General features: G+C 49.5%; 1 protein-coding gene across 1 annotated transcript in view; it reads left to right on the top strand.

The window, feature by feature from the left end:
* Nucleotides 1-2,027: 2,027 nt before the first annotated feature.
* HTRA1 (HtrA serine peptidase 1) overlaps nucleotides 2,028-23,818 on the top strand; it is a 57,677-nt gene continuing 35,886 nt past the window's right edge. Inside the window, exon 1 of the mRNA XM_079900286.1 lies at nucleotides 2,028-2,692. Within this exon, the coding sequence (XP_079756412.1) occupies nucleotides 2,134-2,692 (559 nt within the window). The 5' untranslated portion in view covers nucleotides 2,028-2,133. The remainder of the gene's footprint in view (nucleotides 2,693-23,818) is intronic.

The following is a 23,818-nucleotide window of genomic DNA, read 5'->3' as shown; positions in this document are numbered from 1 at the left end:
CCTTAAGCGATTTCCAGAAAGCACAGAATTAAGGGCTAGAAGTGGGATTTTGAATCCAAGCCCATCAGATGACATGGCTCCTGCCTGCTTCACTAGGTCACACTAACTCACACTGGAGGGGAGGAAGGGCGCTTCAGGTAGAGAGGAGAGCACGAGCAAAGGCAGAGAAACCTTCAACAGGAAGGTTATGTTCCAGAAAATGCAAGTTATTCAACTCTGGGGGAGCAAAGTGTGTGTGGTAGGGGGACGGAGTGGAGAACGGGGTGCGAGCGTGATGGGGACCCAGTGGGACCCTCAGAGACTTATTCTCTGACAAGAAGGGAGCTCGGATAAGTTGTGGTCATGTTCTGTTTTGAATCATCTAGTTCACTCTGCAGTCTGGTCACTTGGCTGGAGGGTGGAGGATGGGAACTTGCAGGCACAGACCGTTTAGAAGGTGCTCTGGCTCCATCACTCTTAACTTGTGGTGTGACCTGGGGAGTCACTTACCCTTTCTGGCCTTCAGTTTTCTCATCTGTAAAATACAAGTATTGGATGAAAAGGAGTTTTCACCAATTTATCCACCACCGCAGGCCCTGTTTATCTCATCTGCTCACTGGCCTGCAGTGGGGAGAGTCTTTTTATTTCCTGATGGACTTTGCTAATTATTCCTCTCCTGCACCCCGCCCAACCCCTTTCTGGGTAACCACAGCCAGCCAGGCACTCAGGGCCTCTAATCAGCAGAGGTATCACCCTCCTTTGGTATACAGGGCTGAGTGAATTCTGAGTGAAGGCCTCCCTTCCCACAAGAAGGATGTTCTGGTTTTAGGAAATACTGCCATGGGGTCTAGGGACACAGGCTGGAGACCAAGACATCTTTGTCATGCCCCGGGTTCCTGGACCTCCTGCTTCCGGGCTCTTGGTCCCAGGGACCCCTCTGGACGCTGGACGCTAACATGTCTCACATTTGGGAGGTGCTTGGAGCGGAGGTTACACATATTTGGATTTTACGTTTAAACTATTTTTGTTGGAAAAGTACCGCGTGCCCAAGGGAACAACCCAAACACAGAAGAATAGTGAAAAGTCGCTAAGCCCCCTAAGGCCGGTCATCTCAGGCCCGTGCCCACCCGCCCTTGGGAGCCTCTGCCCGGCTGGCCGGGCCCAGGGCTGCGTGAGGCCGCCTCTTACAGGGTCCTCCGGCTCAAGCTCTGCCCACCTGCCGGCCTGGCACCGCCAGGGCACGGAGACCCACCTCAGGGTCGTCCCTGCTCCTCCTGACGACGCCTAGACTGGCGTCTGTCCCAAATGGCTCACCGAAGACTCTCAAGTGGAAGATCAAAGGCGAGCTCTTTTATTTAATAACAACGTTTTGAGAGAATCACGCATGTGGTGAAAAATTCAAACAGGACAAAGCCTCTCTCCCACCCAAGACGCCCCCCACCCCGCGCGTTCGCAGCTTCTCGCTTCTCCTTCAGGAGCTATTCTGCGCATGTACAAGCACGCATCCTGCCCATAACAACTTTTGAAAAGAATCTGACTCGAACGATTATATTCTAATTACTTATGCGCTTTGCTTTTTTCACTTAACCGTGGATCTGGGCGCTGGCTTTCTGCCAGCCCCGCGAGCCCCGCCTTCTTCGTAGGGCTGCACAGGGTCCACGGTTCCGGTCGCGCGTGCCGAGCACAGGGGTCAGTTCCACCAGAGTGGTGCTCGTCCTCCTCCTCTAGAGCGCGTGACCGGGGCAGGCGGTGCCACCGCCCGGGGTCTGGGCAACGGCCCCTCCCGAGGCCGGGCGGGTCCCCAACTCTGCAATTTGCGGGAACTTTCCCGGGCGCTCGCGCGCCGGCCAACCGCAGGTTCCCCCGTGCAGAGCCTCTTTTTAGTTTTAAGGTCGCGAATCGCGGCGAGGGAAGCCGCAAGAGGCGGATACATGGGAAGCGGAGACCGGGAAACGAAGCCCCGCGAGCCGGCGGGCCCACCCGCGAGCCGCCCCGCCCGCGCCCACGAGCCCCGCCGTGCCCCGGCGCGCCCGCCCTGCCCCCGCCGCGGGCGGTCCCCGGTCCAGCAGCCCGCCCGCCCTCCCGCCATCCGGCCGGCCCCCCTCCCGGGCGCAGTGCCCGTCCCCAAGGCAGCTCGTCACCGCCGCGAGGCCAATGGGCTGGGCCGCGCGGCCGCGCGCGCTCGCGCCCGCTGGCCCCGAGTCCCTCCCGCTCTCTCCCCGGCGCCGCACTCCTGCCCTCGCTCAACCGGCCGCCGCCGTCGGAGCCGCCATGCAGCCCCCGCGCGCCCCGTTCTTCCCGCCGCTGCTGCTGCTGCTGCTGCTGCTCGCGGCGCCAGGCGCAGCCGGGTGTCCTGAGCGCTGCGAGCCCGCGCGCTGCGCTCCGCCGCCGGCACACTGCGAGGGCGGCCGCGTCCGCGACGCGTGCGGCTGCTGCGAGGTGTGCGGCGCGCCCGAGGGGGCCGAGTGCGGCCTGCAGGAGGGCCCGTGCGGCGAAGGGCTGCAGTGCGTGGTGCCCTTCGGCGTGCCCGCCTCGGCCACGGTGCGGCGGCGCGCGCAGGCAGGCCTCTGCGTGTGCACCAGCAGCGAGCCGGTGTGCGGCAGCGACGCCACCACCTACGCCAACCTGTGCCGGCTGCGCGCCGCCAGCCGCCGCTCTGAGAGGCTGCACCGGCCGCCGGTCATCGTCCTGCAGCGCGGCGCCTGCGGCCAAGGTACCTGCGCTTCGGGGAGCTCCCCGCTCTCCGCCTCCCGGCCCCGACCTGCCCCCGCGGGACGGACGGGCCGGCAGAGGGGCAGCGAAGCTTAGCGGGGTATTCCGGGCGCCCACTGGCCGGGAGAGGCGGGCACCCGCCCCGGCGGGGGCAGCGTTGCGCGGGCTCTGTCGGAACCGAGCTTTGCGCCTAGCCCAGGGTCTGTTCCGCGCGCGGCGGGTCCTGGACGTGCTCTGTCCAGAAGCCCGGAGCCAGGGTGACGGGGCATCCCGCCCGCTGGCCGGCTGCTGGGTGCCCCGCGGGGAGCCGCACCGCGCCAGGGCCTGGGGGACAAACAAGACAGGAATGTGGGCATAAAGAGAGTTGAGAAGTTCGGGGCTGAAAAAAGTGCCGTGTGCTGCGTGAGTCTGAGGCTTTGGGACCGGGTCTAATTTCCGTAGCTTTCCCTTCTTTCTCTGCATCTGCCCCCCCCCCCCCGCCCTTTAAAATTAACCATGCATTCATTTTTATTTCGGATACTGTCGTTGAAAACATTGCCTTTTTATTTGAAAGGGACGGTGTTGCCCGTCAGGCTCCCCAGTTTCCCTAGGTGACCTCCCCGCCCCCTCCCCCCCCACTCGCCGCCCTGGCCAGGCACCAGTTTAGGCGGTGCAGCGGCGTTGCTGCCGCCTTGCTTCCCGTGTTTTGAGCCAACCCTACAAAAATGAAAGTGGTTCTTTTTGAACAAGCTGAATGTAGTTTTGGATCACAAAATATGCAGACTCAGGGGTGAGGGGAGAGGGTTAGGGATGAGGGAGAAGGATATCCTCTCCCTCCTTAAGCATCTTTTCTCTATCAGCGAGACCCATCCTGGCAGGGGAGGTGATGGTGATGGGGCAAAGGGTGGAGCAATCGTCTAACTCTCTCGCGGGACCTTCCAGAGGGATGCTTCTCGTCTCCAGTCAGAGAGACCATGTGGAAAAACAATACGGAGTTCAGCTCCGGCCAATCCAGCGGTGTGGGGACGGGCCAGCTCTGCTTGGCAGTGCACTTTGTTGCAGCCACACGGTGCCTCTTCGCCGCGGGCAGTGCGTGGAAAGGGAAAGAGGGGAGCCCAGCGCAAGGGGCTGCTCTAGGTTTTCTTTGTAGGAAAACCGTCCAGCACTAGGGCCTGGCACAGGTTGGCCGACACAGAGAGGAAGGTGCCAGAGCAGTGTAGGTGAAACGGAGATTGTGTGTTCTGCCAGCACGGGAGCAGGGAGCCAGCCTCCGCGCTCAGGAAACAGCCTGATTAGAGGGTGGAGGAGCGATATTCCCGAGAGAAGTGAACCTGCTGAGTCTGAGGTATGGGCATGACAACGCGTGCGTATTGAGTGCCCACTCTGTGCCCCAGTCCGTGTGCCTGGTGTGTTACACGTGTGACTGCACTCGGCCTTCACAGCCTCGAGAGGAGGGAGCCTTTGCTGTCATTCCCATTTTACAGGTGGGGGAACTGAGGTGGAACTACTTGCCCAAGGCCACTCAGCTGGAATTTGAACCCGGACAGCCTTACTCAGAAGCAGCCCAGTGTTTAGCCCCAAGCCTGGGGAAGGGAGGTCAGGCTGGGTAAAGGAAGTTTGGGGAGGGCCCGAAGTGCAACCCACGTGGAGTGCGGGGGTCAGGCTGAGCCAGGTATTGCTTGGTGAACAGATTGGTGTGGCTGGGGCTGCTTGGGGTGGGGGGCATCAGGGGTGACCCAGGCTGGTGGTGCAGAGCCCCAGGGCCAAAGTGTTCTCAGATGTTCTTGAGCCAGGGCAGCTCAAGACAAAAAAACCAAACAATAACCAAAAATACCTGGGTAGGACAAAGCTAGCAGTAGAATGCCAAACACGCCAGGGCACGGAGTTCGGGCTAGTGCAATCAGTAGTTTGGGTGTGAGGTGATGACTATAAAAAAAGCACGTTGTGTGTTTTTGTCAAAAACAAGCTAGCTGTTACTGTTTGTAGTCGAGCTGCACAGGGTCCTGAGTAACTGGCAGTATTCAAGCACCGAATTTACTGCCAGTAAGGTGGAGTCACTGAGTAAGTTTCAGGTCATTAATAGTCACCGTGTGTGTGGAGGGAAACAGGTCCTCTCCCACTGGCTGTCAGGCCCACAGCAGGCTCCCAGGAGAACCAGCGAGGGGACAGCCACGGAAGGATGAGCGTGGTGGCCCAGAAAGGAGGGAGAGACAGAGGGTGCAGAGCTGTTCTCCTCTGTCCTTTCTTTCTGCAAATATTTACTGAGCTCTACGGTGCATCCGGCACTGTGTGTGTGTGTGTGTGTGTGTGTGTGTGTGTGTGTGTGTGTGTGTGTGTGTCTGCCTGGCACATAGGAGGCACCTGGCAGATGCGTGAGGGGATGTTGAATGAATAAATGAACGAAGGAAGAAACCAGAAGTGCTGGAGATACACGATAACCCAGTCTTTCCTCAACGGAAGGTTTCACTTTTGCCGCCCTTCTCCCCCCATCTAGCATTCCGCCCTTGACTTCCTGGAGGTACCTCTGAGGACAGGAGCCTGGGAGCCAAGACTTCATTCAGTTGAAGCCCTGCCCACAAGCAGGTCACCTGACGTCATTGTTAAATGCTGTGCGTTGGCCGCCTGCTCCAGCTGTGAGCCTTGGCAGGAGCACTGTTAGCTGGAGTGCCCCTGCGAGGCCTTTTGGAGGAGGCGCTGTCGTACGGGAGGCCTGGAGTTGGAGCGAGCGTGCGAGGACGAGGGGAAGGATCGGCTCCCCGATTCACGAGATCGCGAAGAGGGTTTGTCTGGAGCGGAGAGCGAGGGCAAGGGAGGTAGGACAGGCTGGCGCGCAGCGTTTGGGAGCCACAGTGGATCTTTGGATGGCGGAATGAGCCACCATTCGAAAGAAAGCACTTTTATTTGTAAGCTGTTTCACAAAGACTCCAGAGGGGGTCTCTAATCATGGTTCTGGAAATGAAGGCAAATCATCTATTTCAGAAATCAATGCTGCTGTCAGGGTTTGGATGGGAAAGTGTCCAGTTATACCAGAGATCAAAAGAGCTGTCGTCTTCCACCAGGGGCAGTTTGGATTAGCTTCAAGCAAAAACTCTATACTGGTCAGGGGATTACGAAAAAAGAAAGGAATTGCAATTACTAATAGTCTGATAATAAGGGCTAACATATACTTCGTGCTTATTCTGTGCCAGGCCTGCGTTAACCCATTTGATCCTCCTAGCAACCCTATAAGGGGCGTGCTGTAATCCTCCCCAGGTTACAGCTGGGAGACAGAGTCACAGAACAGTACCTTGCCCAGGACTTGAACCAGTGCATCTGGTCCACAGCCCATTCATAAGCACTCTGTGCCGTTGACAGAGAAACCGAGATTATAAGCCAACCCCAGCTAAGCCGAAGCTAATAGCTGGAATAAACAGAGCTCCAGATGGCCATGGCCTTGAGCTGAAACAGAAACAAAGGCCACGTCACAGTGCTCGCTCCGCAGGCACAGGAGTCTGAGGACATGGTTGCCCCCAGTTGCCATGAAGGCAGCCCTTGCTGGAAAAAAAGCCAAAAAGCAGAAGCAGCTGTAGCAGAGATCCATCCAAACCAGAGCCCCAGGCCCCAGACTGCTCTTGGGCAGAGAAAGGCTCCTCCGGATTCCCAGACGCTGCAAAAAACTAGCCAGGATGTGTAGCAGATTTCTGCCAAAAAAAGGACAGGAAGCCAGAAAAGAGGCCTGAAAAAGACTCCTCAAGCATCAGAAGTCTAGTCCTTTTCTCCTCCTAGTACACTCTCCAGGAAAGCGACCCGCCCCACCCAAAAAAACCCCAGCAGCGCCGAGCCCAGGAACTCCTCGTCCTGGTCTCACCCCAGGCCTGACAAGGGAGGGCTTCTGAAGGTGCGGGCCGGCCCTGCATTCCTGGCGAGGAACCACCACTGGCTTAGATGCCTTTTGAATAGTTTATAAGGCTTTGCTCACTCTGGTTGGTTATCTTCTTTTGTTCTCAGTTGGTTTTGCTAAAGAGTTAAAATATTAAGGTTTCATAAAATTAGTAAGCCAAGTGTATAGAAGCCAAGCGTCTGAGTAACTCCGTTCCATCCGGAGGAGCTGTAAATAGATTGCATTAGCACTTAAAATAACTGCATTCAGTAAGTGATTATGGCGGGGACCATGAGCTAACTGTGGTCAGACGGCCGACGGCCTCGGGACTGCAGGGCTGGATCCTGAGTGCATTTGGAGTTGTGTGATCCTGGACGCCGTTCCGTGCCTTGGATTGAGAAATCAGACTTTCCATGAGCTTATATTTCAAGTGAATAAATAGTGATGGTAAGGCTTAATTTGAAGAAGAAATCAAGCTTGGCAGTGGGTGAGGCCAGCTGGGGTGGAGGGACTGACAGGCTGAGACTGCCTCTGACCCTGCCTAGGCTGTTACCTGACCAGGTGACCGGCCCCCGAACCTTCAGAGCCTCAACAGTGAGGGGATTGGACCAGGTGATCTCTGAGGGCTCTTCCAGCTGGAATGGTGTGTGATTCTTGTAAGAAAGCTAGTCTCTGAAGAATTGTGGTAACCTCATCCTTGTTTTAAAGCCTGGGCTGGCTTCTTTAAGAGTTATTTCTTTTTCTTAAGTTATCGATGGTTAAAGCCAGGGTTCGGGTTGAATGCCTGTGGCCCACTTGGGTCTGGTTGCCTCGTACTGCAGCTTTGTGCTGTCTGCTGCAGGTCCCCAGGTGACCACTGCGGTGGCATGTCCAGCCCAGGAGGTGAGCTCCACTGAACCCGGTGACCCTTGCTGTTTCCCAGGGACTCCGAGGCTGGGCTGCATGTGTCCTCTGGAGTGAGATCCCTCCTGAGCCCTTTCTCCTTCCTTCCCCATCTTCTCTGCCGTTAACAAAAAGAGAGAAAATTAATGTCAGCAGAGAAAATGAGAAGAGTGTAGCCATCCCAAATGGTTCCCGTTGCAGAGGCATGTCTGTTGCCGCTGGAAGGGCAGAGTTCAGCTTTTGGAATTAGTGCCATGAGTTCTATTTCTAAGTTCATTCAGAGCATTTATTGAACACCTTCTGTGTACTTAGAAGGTCCAGATAGAAAGAATCAGAGGTGAGAAAGGCTGGGTAGCCCGTGATCTCAAGAAGTTCGTAGTAGGTCATATCACACCCGGCTTAAGGAGTCAGATCACCACTTTGTAAAGGGATGACTTCTCGTATGTGACTTAAACTCTCTAAGTTTCAGTTTCCTCATCAGTAAAATCATTATAAAAATAATGGTGCATACATACCTATGTCATAGGTTTGTTGAAAGATGGAAACACCTCATTATATGAACTTAGTGCTTAGAACTGTGCCCAGTGCATTACTAGAACTGGATCAGTGTTAGCTGTAATAATAATTAGCATCATCATCGTCATCATCGTCAAGGAGTCCGCTCAGTAGAGGAAGCACTATAATGATGTCTCCCTGGGGATAAGGTGCGTGAGTGGCTTAAAGAAGGCGTCACAGAGAAGGAGGGTGATGCGGGACCTGTGTCCTGGAGGCTGACTTGGGGTTTGCCAACAAATATGTTAGAAAAGCTTCTCTGGGCAGAGAGACTCAGACACCACGTTGCCCGTCGTCACCCTGTGAAACCCCCAGGCGTTGTCCGTACCATCTGAGAAGTGTGTGACTTCTCTTGAATGAAGAGCTGCATGCCTGGAATGCCTGGGATTTCACAAATGTCATCTCATTAACCTTCCTTAGAGTATGTGACACCCAGGAGAGAGCAGTGTATAGCAGCCCCAAGACCTTCCTGAAGGACGCTTAGTTTGTTTTCCATGTTTTGGGAATTCCTCACAAGGAAAGACTGGTCACATCTTAAGGAAAAAAAAGAGTTTGGGAGCCCACAGATACCCTATTATTTTCGATTCCTAGGACGAATTGTCAAGTCAGTGTGTTCTGTAATAGCAGTCCTCCACAGCGTCATGTGACAGCAGCTGGTCCCTCACCAGGAGATCATCGTGCTTCCTCGGGCACATGGTGGTTTCAGAGGGCGTATTGTTGTGGCTGGAATTTTCAATAATTTTCAAATTTGAATAAGCTCTGTCTTAATGAGTCAGAGCCTTGTGCAATATTTTCAAACCTCAGGAAACATCTTTTTCATTAGTTGTGCAATCAGATCTCAAGGAGAAGACGGCAGGCCTGTCTGCCTGATAAACTGTTTTATTTTTTCATTTTTTTCTGACAGTTTGGTGCGATTCGTGGTAGGCTTCCCTTCCACATAGGCTCGGGCGAGATTTTACTAGATCGTCCAACAGGTGAGCCATCTCACACCCCAGGGCTAGGGGCGCTGTCTCTTCGGTGCCAGTATTCCAAGCGGCACCCCTGCTCGGGGTGGGGGATGGATGGACACAGAGGGTTCTGCCAGTTGGGGTTGTCCCGGCCGATGGCTGCCAACTGGATGCAGAGGAGGGAAGGCTCAACGTTCAGCAGTCACGTCTGCTTTTCTCTGGCAGAGGGTGAGCTAGCCTGGGGGACGGGGGGACAGGGACAGTGTTCTCCAGGACAGCCAGGTGGTAGGAAGCATCAGTGGGCAGAACAGTGACCAGAAGAGCTACCACCACTGGGTGCTTTCTGGGAGCTGGGCACTGTGCTCTTTGTGTTATGGGCCAAACTCGTGCTTCCCTCACCGTCACCCAGGGAGGGAGGGGCCTCGTTCCGTTCTCCAGCTGGGAAGAGATGAGGCTCCAGGAAGTGACTGATAATTGCCCAAGGCTACCCAGTAGAGGGAGGTAGAGCCAGGATTTGAACCCAAGTCTGCCTCACTCCAAGATTATTCTTGAGATGTCTTTGACCCAGGTGTTACTTAGAAGCGTGTTCCTTAATCACAGATACTTGCGGGCTTTCCAGCTCGCCTCTGTTACTGATTTCTAGCTCAGTTTCACTGTGGTCTAGGATCGTGCTTTGTATGATTTCTCTTCTTCTTTCTTTTTTGTCTTTTAAATTTGTTAGGATGTGTTTTCTGGTCAAGGATGCGGTCTCTCTTGGTGAATGTTCCATGTGAACAGCAGAATCTTCTGCTGTTGTTGGGTGGAGTGTTTCATAAACATCAATTAGGTCTAGTGGATTGATAAGGTCAACTATATCCTACTGATTTTCTGCCTGCTTGGTCTATCAGTTCCCGGAAGATGGATGTTGATGTCTCTGGAGTCTACTCTGGAGCCCTGAACTGCTGTCTCCTTTACGGGCTCCCAGTTTGTGGAAACCTGGGTTCTGACCACACAACCATCTCTGTGTCTCCACCACAGAGAGCGTGTGCTCTTTACCAGGGAGCCTGTGGTCCGCATGCTGAGTTTTCAGGCTAAGTTTCTATTGAACATTTACTGGTCAAGAAATGGCCTGAGTTGGGGTTTCTTAGGTCCTAGTTTGACATTTCTCCACCAATTTGACCTTTTTGGCTCTGGAAAATGTAGCCCAATGTGGTTCAGCCCTCATTGGAAAAAACCCAGGAGGAGAAGTCTGATAATAGCACAGAAGGCATAGGAGGAAGGGCAAGAGTTTGAGACCATCTAGAAAGGCCCCATGCGCACTGATCCCTTTCTGTCTGTGGGGTCCTAGAACACTCTCATCCAAGGCTCTTCTCTTGGAACGCTCACCGTTGGTCAGCCATATAGTTCTTCATCCTCTGAAAAATACAGCTGTGCCCTCACCTTCCACAACCCATCTCTAACCACATCAACTCTCCATTTTCATGTTTTCTGGGATTTTGTGGACAAGGACACTTCTGCCCTCGCAGAGACGCTGTTGACTGGCCAAAGACACCAGTTGGCTGTGGACAGAATCCCAGTGCACAAAATCTGAGTGTGGAAGGTTCTCGCAGGTCCCATAACCCAACCCTTCACTTCAGAGAGAGGCACCCAAAGGGAACACGACTCTCACAAGCTGCTTAGCTCATCGGGGCAGGAGGATGGTGGGTCAGTGTGGGCTCCATCCTGAGGCCCAAGGTAGAGCCCTTGAGCCCTTCCCTCCTCAGCTGTACCTTCCTGCTAAAGCAGGGGGTTATTTGGGAGAGGCTGGGGTCCATGCACACGATTCCCATGAGGCAGAAACAGTGGGTGCTTTCACTTAGTCTCCCATTACAAAATGATGCTAAAGAAAACTCCTCCCCCACCCCCGCCAAAAATAAGCTCCTTGGGTTGGAAGATGACAAAAAGCTATCCGTATAATGACTGACTTCTCCTCCCAAGAGTTCTAAGCACCTATTAATGCCCTTGAACCATAATTACAGTGCTCTTGCTAAAAAGAAAAAAATTAGTATAAATATAGTGGTGGGCACACCAGATAAACCAGGGCTGAGATGCTTCAATGTCTTTTAAGCTGTGGCCTGATTTTCCTCTCTCAGCATAAAGACTCTTTTGAATCTCTTTTCACCGTACTGTTTAGACGTCATGGGAAATGCATTTATACGTTTGATGGCATACTGCACTATGCCAGTGTTTGAAAGTTATAAATACACTTTAATCACATCACAAATAAAAGAAAAAAGATTCAGGATTCCACCATTATTCCAGCAGCTTCATCATTTCTGTCCCCAGCATTACCACCATTTGGTTAACTAGTCCTTCTTTGTGTCCATTTGGGCCACGTTTGCCCCAAAACAAACATTTTTGTGTTCATGGTTATTTCTGAATCTAGGGTTATTCTTCTGGGATAGATACTAAGAAGTGCAATGACTGGATGGAAGGTTAAGTTTCTTTTATGGCCCTTGGTGTATGCCACGGGCCATAAATTTTTTTCCAGGTGGTTGCCACATTATTTTCCAGGGGGTTGTACCCATATCCGTTGCCTTCAGCTATAGAGTTACCCACCTCCTAAGTCACTGACAGCTGGGGCAGAAGAAGCCAAGAAGAAATTCTCCTGAAAGAAATCCTTCAGGATACATGGAATAGGATGGTACCAAAACGGTCACTCTGCTCAGTCAGTAAATGACCTGGTCTGTCTTGAAGTGATTTTTATTCCCAGATTGACTGCTTTTAGGAGATATGCAATGTTTGGGGTAGAATGAGAACTTTTAAAGTTTGATTTTACCTGCGGATGGAGTTGTGATTGCAGACTGGAAGGGGGATTGTGTGGTCGTCAGGTCATCTGGTCCAACACTTGTGTTTTCATTGAGGGGCCAGGACCATTGAGGGGATGTGAAAGCCCGAGGTCACAAGCCAGGCTGTGAGAGAGACTCTGAGTTTCTGGACGCCCAGCCCACGGCTCTCTGCACTCAGCCTCCCGGATGCCAGCTCTGTCCAGGATGCAGGAGGAGGCCAGACTGTTTGTGCTTGTTTGGAAAAGTGAGCAACATGTTTATTCGATTGTTTGGTTACACATAGACCGAAATACAACTGGAGCGTCATACATAAAATGCAATTCTCTAGTAGCCACATTAAAGAAGTAAAAAGAAACAGTGACTTTTTTCTTTTTTTTTTAACGCTGTTCTATTGAGATATTATTCACATACCATAAAATTCACCCTTTTAAAGCGGATAGATCAGAGTTTTTATATACTTACAGAGTAGTGCAACTATCATCACTGTGCAATTCTAGAATACTTTCCTCACTTCAGAAAGCAGCCCGGTACCGGTTAGCAGTCACCGCATACTTCCTTTCTGCCCTAGGCAACCACTGATCTCTTTCTGTCTCTATGAAGTTCCCTATTCTGGACATGGGACATTTCATATAAATGGAATCATACATTTGTGGTCCTTTGTAACTGGCTTCTTTCACTGACCGTAATGTTTTCAAGGTTCATCCATGTTGCGTGTGTCCATGCTTCATTCCGTTTTATGATCCAATAATATTCTGTTGTGTGAATGTAGTAAGGCCAGGCTTTTATTTGATCTCCTCTTCCTGTTGGGGAAATCCTAATCCCAGCCCCAGAAGTCACCTTGACAGTGACTAGACGGCTCAGATGGCTCAGAAGAAACTGGAGCACAGGATGCAGGAAGCCAGCCTGGAAAATAAGAATATTCCATAAGGATGGGAATTACATACTGAAAGGAAAAGACCAGGAAGTGCACTTTTCAGATTTATTAGATCATATGATATTTTTTTGGAGCTGGAAATGATGTTGGAAATGGTCTAGTCTGCCCCTCGTCTTACTGATGAGGTAACTGAGACCCAGAGAGGGGAAGTGGCTTGTCTTGGGTCTTTACTTCTCGCTTGAGCCAAAGATTCCTTCTGACTTTTGTCTCAGTTTTACAAGTTACCCTCCTCACACCTCGAAGACAACGCTCATCAGCAAACGGGCAGGGGGTACCTCTCAGGAAGAACTGTGCCCTTCCTGGACGGAGGGCCTTGCTTCACCATCACATCCCCGCTTCTCCTTTCCCAAGCCCCAGGCCCACCCTCCCGGACCAGGGGCTACAGGAGGGTGGCTGCTGACAGCTCAGGAGTGTGTCCCAGACCCTTAATAAATGGACCCGTCACCGCCCAGCCCGCTGCTCGCAGCTGGAGGCTTCGGGAGCCTGCGCTGGCTTGGCCACTTCAGACACAACAACCGGGAGGAAGGAGCTGGAGCGGGAAGGGAACCCAGCTGAGAAATCTGGGGCGGTCAGGACGGGAGCCAGGTGCTAATCAGGAGGAAAGTTAATGGTGTTTTTGTGAGCGGAGCAGTCAGCTGTTTCCCCAAAGATGATGATAGACGCATCATTCGGGAGACTTCTGAAAAAAGAAATCGTGCGGTGGAGCTGATGGGACACTTCTTTTTCTGACTATTTTCCTAACATCCGACAGGTCAGAAAACAACGATTAAAGGCAACAATACCCAGCAAACCCAAGCATTCACCATGAGGATGCAAGCCAGGCCTTTTTTTTTTTTTTTTGCCAGCGAGACTGAAAAGCGGTTATCAATGACAGGCACCTTTAGACATAGACGCATTGTTCTGGAAAAGGCATCTTTTACCAGTAGAGCCGAAGCTGCAGAGAACTGGGCCGTGCGTATGACTGACGGCCAGCTGGCCGGGTGCCCCCCGAAAGCCGTTCCTCCTCCAGAGAGGCTGCTTAGATGTGTTCGGGTCGCCTTTCTCCCCCTTCACTTCACCTGCCGAGTCTTTTCCAGCATCACCGGCAGCAGCCTGGTCCCAGCCCCTGCAAACAGTCACTCGCTCAGGGCCCATGGATATGGGGGACGGGTTTGCAGTCTGAGGTCTGGCATCAGGCGAGCTTTTCCCGCTCTGAGCCGTCTGAGAGACCGCGCCGGAAAGCCAGGGGCTGCCGGGCCTTGGAAGTGCCGGTGTGGGCTGGAAATTGAGGCCAGGCTCCCGGGCTCCTCCCCCCTCTGCCTCCTTTATTCATTAGGAGCAGAGAAATGGGTCACACGTAACTCTCCTGAATTTTACTTCTTCATTTGTCTGCAAAAGACAGAGAGTGTAGTGGTCCATCATCCAATTATGCATCTTAAAAAAAAATAACAGTTGCTACCTGCGAATTCAGTTTCTTTTGACAAAAATAGAGCTGAGGGCCCTTGGCTGTGGGAAGCTTGATTCCAAAGCTGTGTCTTTTCTGTTTCGATCTGTCTCACTTAGATTTGCAGACGGTGGCCCTGAGAGGTACAGGACTTTAAGGTGATTGTAGACGTCAGCCGGCTGCCTTGGTCACAGCCAAGTGATGCCTCTCTCTCCTGAGCGTTTTCCCTGCAGGGTTCAGAGAAACCTAGCTGCACGGGCCCCTCTGCCCTGGAATCTGCAGCCGCAGCACCGATTAGAATGGGGGTCTGGTTTCCTGGAATGTGCAAGGTCTCGCTTCTGTTTCTGCTGTCTCCACGCTCCAGACCAGCGTTGGGCCAGACTCTGGGTTGGAGCCGTGGCTGACAGGTTTTCCTTGGAATTTAATGGAGGGGGACGGACAGAATCCAGTCACTCAAACTGAAAGCATGGAGAAGATGAGTCTTGCAGGGCATCTCTGCTGCGGTCACTGAGTTACGCTTTTTTTTTTTTTCTCCCCCAGGCAACCACTCTTGCAAAAAGGAGGCCCCGTCCCCTTTGCACTTCATGCATCCTTAGCCATTAGGGACCTGTTTAAATTGATTTGTCTCCTGACCCTCAGGGAGAAAGCAGTCAAAGTTCGGCAGAAGAGGAAGCATTCTGGGTTTCTCTGCTGTCCCGGCTCCTTTAACTGCAGCCCGCCTGATCTCTGTCTCCCCCTCAGCTGGTCTGGCCTCCTCCTCCTGTGCCCCTCAAGGTGATTCTCGAATTCATCATGCAACCTCACAAAGGAGCCTTTCTTAGTGAAAAGGCATCCTGCTGCCTTCCCTGGATGTGGACCAGCCCCCCTCCTAGCTGCGAGGTGTCGGGTTACTGAAACGCCCGCTTCCTGGCCCTGTCTCCATGCGCCTACACACCTGGCACAGGTGTCTTACTCGGGCCTCGGGTGCCCGCGCTTGGCCAGAGTTGTGGAGGCCACCTTCCAATCCTGCCATCAAAAGTCGTGGCAGGGCCCGCTGTTCAGGGTGAAGCTCAGTCTTCCAGCATCTCTCTTTCCGTGGTGCCCGCGGCTGGCCTCCCCATCTGCTGGCCTTGGCCTGCAGCCCTCATTCTCTCTGCTGTTTCATCCCCAGCAGAAGGAGAGGGACCTTTGGCTCAGGGCAGTGTGGTGCCCAGCGTTCCCATCCCCCTACTCCCACACCCCAGCCTCACCAGGCTCCACTTGGCCTCTAGGTAAAGGTGCCGAACAGTGAGTGGAATGGGCCCGGTGAGAACAGACCCCTGGGCCCACGCGGATGATGTGCCGGACGTGTAATCATTTCCTCCTGGGGGGGGGGTCCCCTCCGGATTTGGGCCTGGATTTATTTACCAGGCAAGTAGCCTCTTTGTAGTTACTTTTAATCTCGCCATACTAGGGACAGAGAAATACTCAGATGTGACCCTGGGACCCTCTCAAGGTGAAGAAGAGGACAGCCTCTGGCATACACCCCCATGGCAGTGCATTCTGAGGCATCACTGGTTTCTAGGCCTGAATCTAGGCTGGTCCTTGGAGGATGGGGTTCCAGAGACTGGACCTCACATGGGGAGCCCCTGCTCGGGGTGCTTTGGCTGTGGGAGGGTGGCTGATGACAGGTGAGGAGTGCGTCCCAGACCCCTTACTCAACTGAGCCATTCCCGAAGGCTATTTTAAGTTTCCGTGACACCCCACTGGAAGCCTGGTGTGTTTGCTCCTTTATTTACAGTTTCTGAGCCTGTGGGAGACTGGCTGGCTGTGTCTGCTGGAGGCCAAGAGAAATTTCCCAAGGCTTTTGGGTAGGACTTGGAGTTCAGAGCAGTTGCGGGTCCAAGCTGGCATCTCAGGGGTCATTACTTCTTCTGGTCCTTCAAATGAAAATGCGAATATGTTTTCCATTGGCTTTCACTTCCAACCTCTGTACAATGCATATGTGCCCTTGCCTTCAAAAGAACGTTATTTCTTTTGTCACTTATGCCCAGGTCCACACACGGAAGGAAGAGAGGGCTGGACCGGAAGTGTCAGGGGGACTGGGGCCGAGCAGGAGGGAGGCTGCCCTGACCAGCCTGCCACAGTCCTTTGGCAAGTAGACCCTGGATGAATCCAGCCATCATTCTGGCCGAGCTGCTTTCTTCCCGTTTTGTCCTTTCCCCTGCATCTTGTCGACTTGCTACGATTAGTAGTCTTTAAAGTATGACTGACTTTGCTGGCGTTTAAAGTTGAAGAAATTAGGTGAAAAATCACAAGTGAGTTCTTCCCTTTCTCTGTGGAGCCGAGAGGGACCTTGGAAGCCACCCGATTAAGCCTCCTTATTTTAAAGAGAGGAACCTTCGGCACGAGGGGCTTGCCGCGGTCGCACGGGTTGCCTCACGGAGTGTGAGCTGTACCAGGCATCTTAGATCACAGGAGGGGGGTGTCTGCCCGCTAGCGTATGGGACGTTTCCTCGGCTCCTATAGACTGACTGCCTGTGGGCTCCTGGGCTCAGCCAGATTAGGGCAGCATCTCCATCAGGTCCTGAGCACGTGTGGTGCTTCTCAGTACTTCATGTGCACTCTGGGTTTTAAAACAGATGAGTTTGGAAAGTAGGCAGGGCCAGCCTCATGGGTGTGCCACCCCCTCAGGAGGAGCCCACCCCTGGCTTAATGCCCTGCTGTGACCAGCTTGGAATTCTTAATAATTTTGGAACAAGGGCCCTCCACGTTTTCCTTTTGCACTGGGCTCTGCAAATTATCTAGCTGGTCCTAAATGTGGGACGGTTTTTGAGAACATGCTGTTCCCGTTGAATAAAGGAGGATTTATTTCTTTTCCCTCGAATATACTGTGTTTTGTTTTCCCAATTAGCCCGGCTCACCAACTCTGTTGAGAATTTGGAGAGCGCGATTGTTCTTGCTGGAAGGGGAGGTTGCGTTGTTCATCTTGAATCCTGGCTCTGAGCTCTCGGGCCTGGAAGTGGGAAGTGTGTCCCCACAACTGCAAGAGCTGCGGGGGACTGGAGGCTGGGTGAAAGGGCTGGGACCTGGAAGGGAGGCCACAGAGGCAGAGCAAAGAGTCCAGCTGGGGAGCCAGACAGATGGCCGCTCGCCAGCTCTGAAGCTTTGAGCATCGTGCTTGACTTCTCTGATCCTCCGTTTGTTTCCCCATCTCTGTAGACTGGAGGTAAGATCCTCCCTGCAGGTTTGCAGGAGTGGAGAGTGTGCATTAAGGAATCTTGGGAGATAGAGCTGGGGACTCAAAGCCACGTGATGGAGGGAGTTGTGGATGAGACAGGAGATGGGGATGTCCTTGGGGGTCCTGCAGTAAGTTCATGCACCCCAAGTGGCACTTACTCAGGGAAGACACCGAAAATGGGCCAGACCTGCCCGAATTAGAATGTAGAAGTGGGATTCTTAGAAGTTTCAGAAGTGTGGGAGGAGCCTTTTGGAGGTGTTGAGATGCACCGGGGAGTGCAGGGGTGAGAACTGGGAGGTGAGAACCCAGCTCGTGGCCTCAAGACGGGCATGGGGTTTAGTGCTTTTTGTGCTTTTCTCATTCAGGACTCCCAGCTCCCAGAAGTAGTGGTATTATCTCCACGTTGTAGGAGCGGAGAATGAGGCTTGGACGGGCAGAGCCGCTGCCTGAAGCGACACAGCTGTGAGGGGCAGAGAATCGGGACTGGAGGCCAGGTCTGCTCTGGGGTCACTCTGGCATTAACAAGGAGCCTTGCGACCTTACCCAGCCTTGCTGACCCTGCTAAGAATGTTCTGAGGTTGGAGTCCAGCTTGGCCTTCCTGTCTCCCTCGGACACTCTGGGTTTGTGAACCTGAGCTGCTAAGCCGGGGTGGGAGAGGGTGGGCAGCTCCGCATGGAGAAGGGACAAGGGACCAAGGGACGGGGCCGAGGGACAGAGCGTCCAGATCCAATTCTAGGCCAACTGTAGCCAGATGTGGAGCGGGGGCCACCCTGGAGGGCCGCCTTGGTCCTCCTACAGTGGAAACAAACTTATGGTTACCAAAGGGGAAAGGTTGGGGGGAGGGATACATGAGGAGTTTGGGAGTAACATATACACACTACTATGTATAAAATAGATAAACAACAAGGACCTACTGTATAGCCCAGGGAACTACACTCAATATTCAGTAATACCCTATAAGGGAAACGAATCTGAAAAAGAACAGATATATATAGATTTAGATGTAGGTTGATATGTATAGATATGTATAACTGAATCACTTTGCTGTACACCTGAAACTAACACGACGTTGTAAATCAACTGTACTCCAATATAAAAACAATTAAAAATCAAGTGTATCCATGGCACACTGGCCATGGTGACTTGTCGGTCACTGAGAGTCCTGGCTGGCAGAGGCGGTGTGTCCTGTAGGTGTAGCTGAGGTGTCCTGCTGGCCTGGCTCGGGCATCCCCCTCTTAACACTGTGAGCCAGCCACGTGCTCTGGGGGGTCAGGGAGCCACGAGGGTGGGACCCAGGCCTGGGCCCTGGGCAAGATTTGGTACTCCCACCTACGCCTGGCAGGTCCAGTGTTATGGGATCTGAAAGGGGCACCCTCTTAAGAAAAAGAATTCACAATTATGAATACAGCAGTAGGCATGGAAAGGATTCCTTATTTAGACAGAAAACAAACCGCCACAAATTAAAATTTTTTAAAGTGGACAAATTCTACAAACTCCACAAAACCCAGAAAACTGTCATGATGTTGTTAGTAACTACCGGATCCACTTTCACCTTTAAAATACTCCTCCCCGCCGCCCCCCCGTATTTTTTGGCTGTAGATTCTTTGATCGCCTTTTCATGTGACATATTTTGTAATGTTTCCTCTGAAGAGAATAGAATTATTTCTTCTTCTTATTGTCATTATTATTATTACTACTATTATTGTTAGTTTAGCCTTTCCTCTGGCGTATTTCTCCACGACCCACATACTTCCAGGCCAGATCACCGTACTCTGTACAACCTGTGGCTGCAGTAGGGGCACTGGCAGCATGGCAGTAGCAATGCCCCTGGAAACTATTTCTGTCCCAGGATAGATAACTAGAGCCAGAAGTGACTTCAAAGCACATAAATTAAACGCAAAGCAAAATGATCCCTCTAGTTTTACTTTCCTCTTAGCCACATCCCCAAATGCCCACAGCACTCCGACAGGACAGGAGATGTGTGACGGAGGGAAGGAGACAATGGTTTCAACCAGCTGCAGTTTAAATATTTCATTTCTACAGATTTTCCAAAAGCGTTTGCTTTGGAAAGCTGAATGCTTTGCTAGAGCCCTCGCAGGGCAAATGCGGGCCGGCTCTAGGACAAAGCCTTGTTTACCTTCACTCTAAATCCACTTATGCTTTGGATTATTGTAGCTGTGCTGGGATTCAGGATTATCCACTGGAGAGAGCCCAGGAGACCTGGCCAAGGTTCCCAAAGCTTCATGGTTTGTGGGCACCCTTGATGTCTCAGTAATTTTTCATGGCACCTAGGCCAAAAGAAGGATCTGACAGTTCCATTTATCAAGTATTATAATTAGGTCCCAACACCTTAATAAGTTTTTGTGTCCTTGTAACCTATTAGTCATTTGACAAAAAAAGAAAAAAGAAAAGAAAAATGATATTTTAATTTCATTATTCAATAACCACAATTACTTACAAAATTAATACAAATGATCTTTGCACACCTGTTGGGAGCCACACAGCCTCTCAAATCTTGGAATCAGATTGGACACTGCCAACCCATTTCCAGTTCAACATTGATTTTTGTACAGTACTTTCTTTTAATCACAGAGACCACCAGAAATCCAAATTCGCAAAATATGGAATCATCAAAAGAATGTAGTGCAATCTGATTTTGAAACCGTGAATGGCCTAGAGCTCGTTCTCAAGGTGTCCAACAGATATCAAGTATCGCTGTGTTTCCCCAGAAGACGTGAAATATCCTGTGAGTTTGCTATGGCACTCAGGGGTGGTTCAGGGCAGAGTGAGAACAAATGCATTAGGACCGGCAAGACTTCTTTCTTCTTGCTTCACCTCTCATCTTTACCTGATACTTTTGCCTTAAAGATGAATGAAACACACATTTTGATGTATTTAAAGCACATGTGCAATTGTGTGCTAAATCTTTTGAGAGAAACACAGGTAAAAGTCTGTCCTTTGATTCGTAGTCCCCTTGTGATTTTCATTTTCACTGCAACAAATTTTCTTCAGTGTGATCATGTATGTCCAGTACTTAACTTACTGTCTGGCTTTTTTTCAGTAAACACTTAATAATGGAAGTGTCTGTTAATTCTGATTCTGATAATAATCACTGAAACTTTTCAACACTGTGTCTCTCTTTCCTCATGTAAGTAAGTTGTTGAAAGTAGTTAGGAAGTATCATCTGTAAAACTCCAGAGATGATGGTTCCAAGGAAGCAGCATTTGTGGAGTTTTGCGCATGACTAGTAGTTTATAAAGGGGAAAGATGAATCATTATTGTCTTTGGATGGGAATCTGGCAATTGTAAAACTCATAAAATTATAGTAAATGGCTACTCTTAATGGGTCATTTGTTGTGTTTAAAATTATGAATGATAAATATTTATTAGGGAAGTGGAAAGATCTGTCTTTGTAAAATGTTGTGACATCATTCTACTAATCCTAGTTATTCACAATTTTTCTGTTTAAAATCACGTAGTACGTCATTCAATTTTCTCTTTTTGAGAATTATTTTGATATCCTAGGTTCTTTGCTTTCCACATAAATTTTAGAAATAGCTTATCAATTTCTACAAAAACTCCTGCTGGGGTTTTCACTGGGAGTATGTTGAATCTGTAGATCAATTTTGGGAAAATTGATAGCTTAATAATAGGGAGTCTTCTGACCCACATGTATGACGTCTCTCTCCATTTATTTAGGTTTTCTTTAATTTATTTCAGCAGTTTTGTAGCTTCCAGTGAACAGGTCTTGCACATATTTTATTCAACATTTTCCTAAGTATTTAATATTTTTGATGGTGTGTTATAATTGGTATTTTTAAAAATTTCAGTTTCCAATTGTTTACTGCTAATACATAGAAATACAATTGATTGTGCATATTGACCTGTTACCATGTGATGTTGATAAACTCACTTATTCTACGTAATATATTTATAGATTCTTTTTCTGTGTGGACCCTTACGTCATCTGCAAATAAAGACAGCTTTATGTCTCCTTTCCAATCTCTATGCCTTTAAATTTCTTTTTCTAATTAATTATTCTGTCTAGGACTTCAATAAAATATTGAATAGAAGTGGTAAGAATAGATGTCCTTGCCTTGTTCTCATTTTTAGAGGGAAAGCATGTAATCTTTCACGGTTAAGTATGATGTTAGTTTTAGGTTTTTTGTTGATTCCTTTTATCAAACTGAGGAAATTCTCTTCTATTTCTAGTGTGCTGAGTATTTTTTATAATGAATGGACGTTCAATCTTGTCAGATCTTCTTTTGCGTCTATTGAGATGATCGCTTGGGTTTTCTTTTTTAGTATGTTAATTTGGTGAATTACGCTATTTAGTTTTCAGATGTTACACCAACCTTATTTATCCTTTCCTGGGATAAACCCCACCTGGTCATGATATAGTATCCTTTTTCTTATATTGCTGAATTCTATTTGTTAAAAAATTTAAGCACATTTAGTCTGTGTTCATGCTGGATATTAGTCTATAATTTTCTTTTATTTATTTATTTATTTGAATTTTATTTTATTTATTTTTTTATACTGTAGGTTCTTATTAGTCATCGGTTTTATACACATCAGTGTATACATGTCAATCCCAATCTCCCAATTCATCCCACACCACCCCCTCCCCTCTGCCACTTTCCCCCCTTGGCGTCCATACGTTTATTGTCTACATCTGTGTCTCTATTTCTGCCCTGCAAACCAGTTCATCTGTACCATTTTTCTAGCTCCCACATATATGCATTAATATATGATATTTGTTTTTCTCTTTCTGACTTACTTCACTCTGTATGACAGTCTCTAGATCCATCCACGTCTCTACAAATGACCCAATTTCGTTCCTTTTTATGGCTGAGTAATATTCCATTGTATATATGTACCACAACTTCTTTATCCATTCGCCTGTCGATGGGCATTTAGGTTGCTTCCATGACCTGGCTATTGCAAATAGTGCTGCAATGAACTTTGGGGTGCATGTGTCTTTTTGAATTATGATTTTCTCTGGGTATATAGTGGGATTGCTGGGTCATGTGGTAATTCTATTTTTAGTTTTTTAAGGAACCTCCATATTGTTCTCCATAGTGGCTGTATCAATTTACATTCCCACCAACAGTGCAAGAGGGTTCCCTTTTCTCCACACCCTCTCCAGCATTTGTTGTTTGTGGATTTTCTGATGATGCCCATTCTAACTGGTGTGAGGTGATACCTCATTGTACTTTTGATTTGCATTTCTCTAATAATTAGTGATGTTGAGCAGCTTTTCATGTGCCTCTTGGCCATCTGTATGTCTTCTTTGGAGAAATGTCTATTTAGGTCTTCTGCCCATTTTTGGATTGGGTTGTTTCTTTTTTTAATATTGAGCTGCATGAGCTGTTTATATATTTTGGAGATTAATCCTTTGTTGATTGATTTGTTTGCAAATACTTTCTCCCATTCTGAGGGTTGTCTTTTCGTCCTGTTTGTAGTTTCCTTTGCTGTGCAAAAGCTTTTAAGTTTCATTAGGTCCCATTTGTTTATTTTTGTTTTTATTTCCATTACTCTAGGAGGTGGGTCAAAAAACATCTTGCTGTGATGTATGTCAAAGAGTGTTCTGTGTTTTCCTCTAAGCGTTTTATAGTGTCTGGTCTTACATTTAGGTCTCTAATCCATTTTGAGTTTATTTTTGTGTATGGTGCTAGGGAGTGTTCTAATTTCATTCTTTTACATGTAGCTGTCCAGTTTTCCCAGCACCATTTATTGAAGAGACTGTCTTTTCTCCAATGTATATCCTTGCCTCCTTTGTCATAGATTAGTTGACCATAGGTGCGTGGGTTTATCTCTGGGCTTTCTATCCTGTTCCATTGATCTATATTTCTGTTTTTGTGCCAGTACCATACTGTCTTGATTACTGTAGCTTTGTAGTATAGTCTGAAGTCAGGGAGTCTGATTCCTCCAGCTGTTTTTTTCCCTCAAGACTGCTTTGGCTATTCAGGGCCTTTTGTGTCTCCATACAAATTTTAAGATTTTTTGTTCTAGTTCTGTAAAAAATGCCATTGGTAATTTGACACGGATTGCATTGAATCTGTAGATTACTTTGGGTAGTATAGTCATTTTCACAATATTGATTCTTCCAAATCAAGAACATGGTGTACCTCTCCATCTGTTTGTATCATCTTTAATTTCTTTCATCAGTGTCTTATAGTTTTCTGGATACAGGCCTTTTGTCTCCCTAGGTAGGTTTATTCCTAGGTATTTTCTTCTTTTTGTTGCAGTGGTAAATGGAAGTGTTTCCTTAATTTCTCTTTCAGATTTTTCATCATTTGTGTATAAGAATGTAAGAGATTTCTATGCATTAATTTTGTATCCTGCAACTTTCCCAAATTCATTGATTAGCTCTAGTAGTTTTCTGGTGGCATCTTTAGGATTCTCTATGTATAGTATCATGTCATCTGCAAACAGCGACACTTTTACTTCTTCTTTTCCAATTTGTATTCCTTTTACTTCTTTTTCTTCTCTGATTGCCGTGGCTAGGACTTCCAAAACTATGTTGAATAATAGTGGCGAG

The sequence above is a fragment of the Stenella coeruleoalba genome, assembly GCF_951394435.1.
Source record: "Stenella coeruleoalba genome assembly, chromosome: 16".
Lineage (NCBI taxonomy): Eukaryota > Metazoa > Chordata > Mammalia > Artiodactyla > Delphinidae > Stenella > Stenella coeruleoalba.
This window is presented reverse-complemented; position numbering and strand designations above follow the sequence as displayed.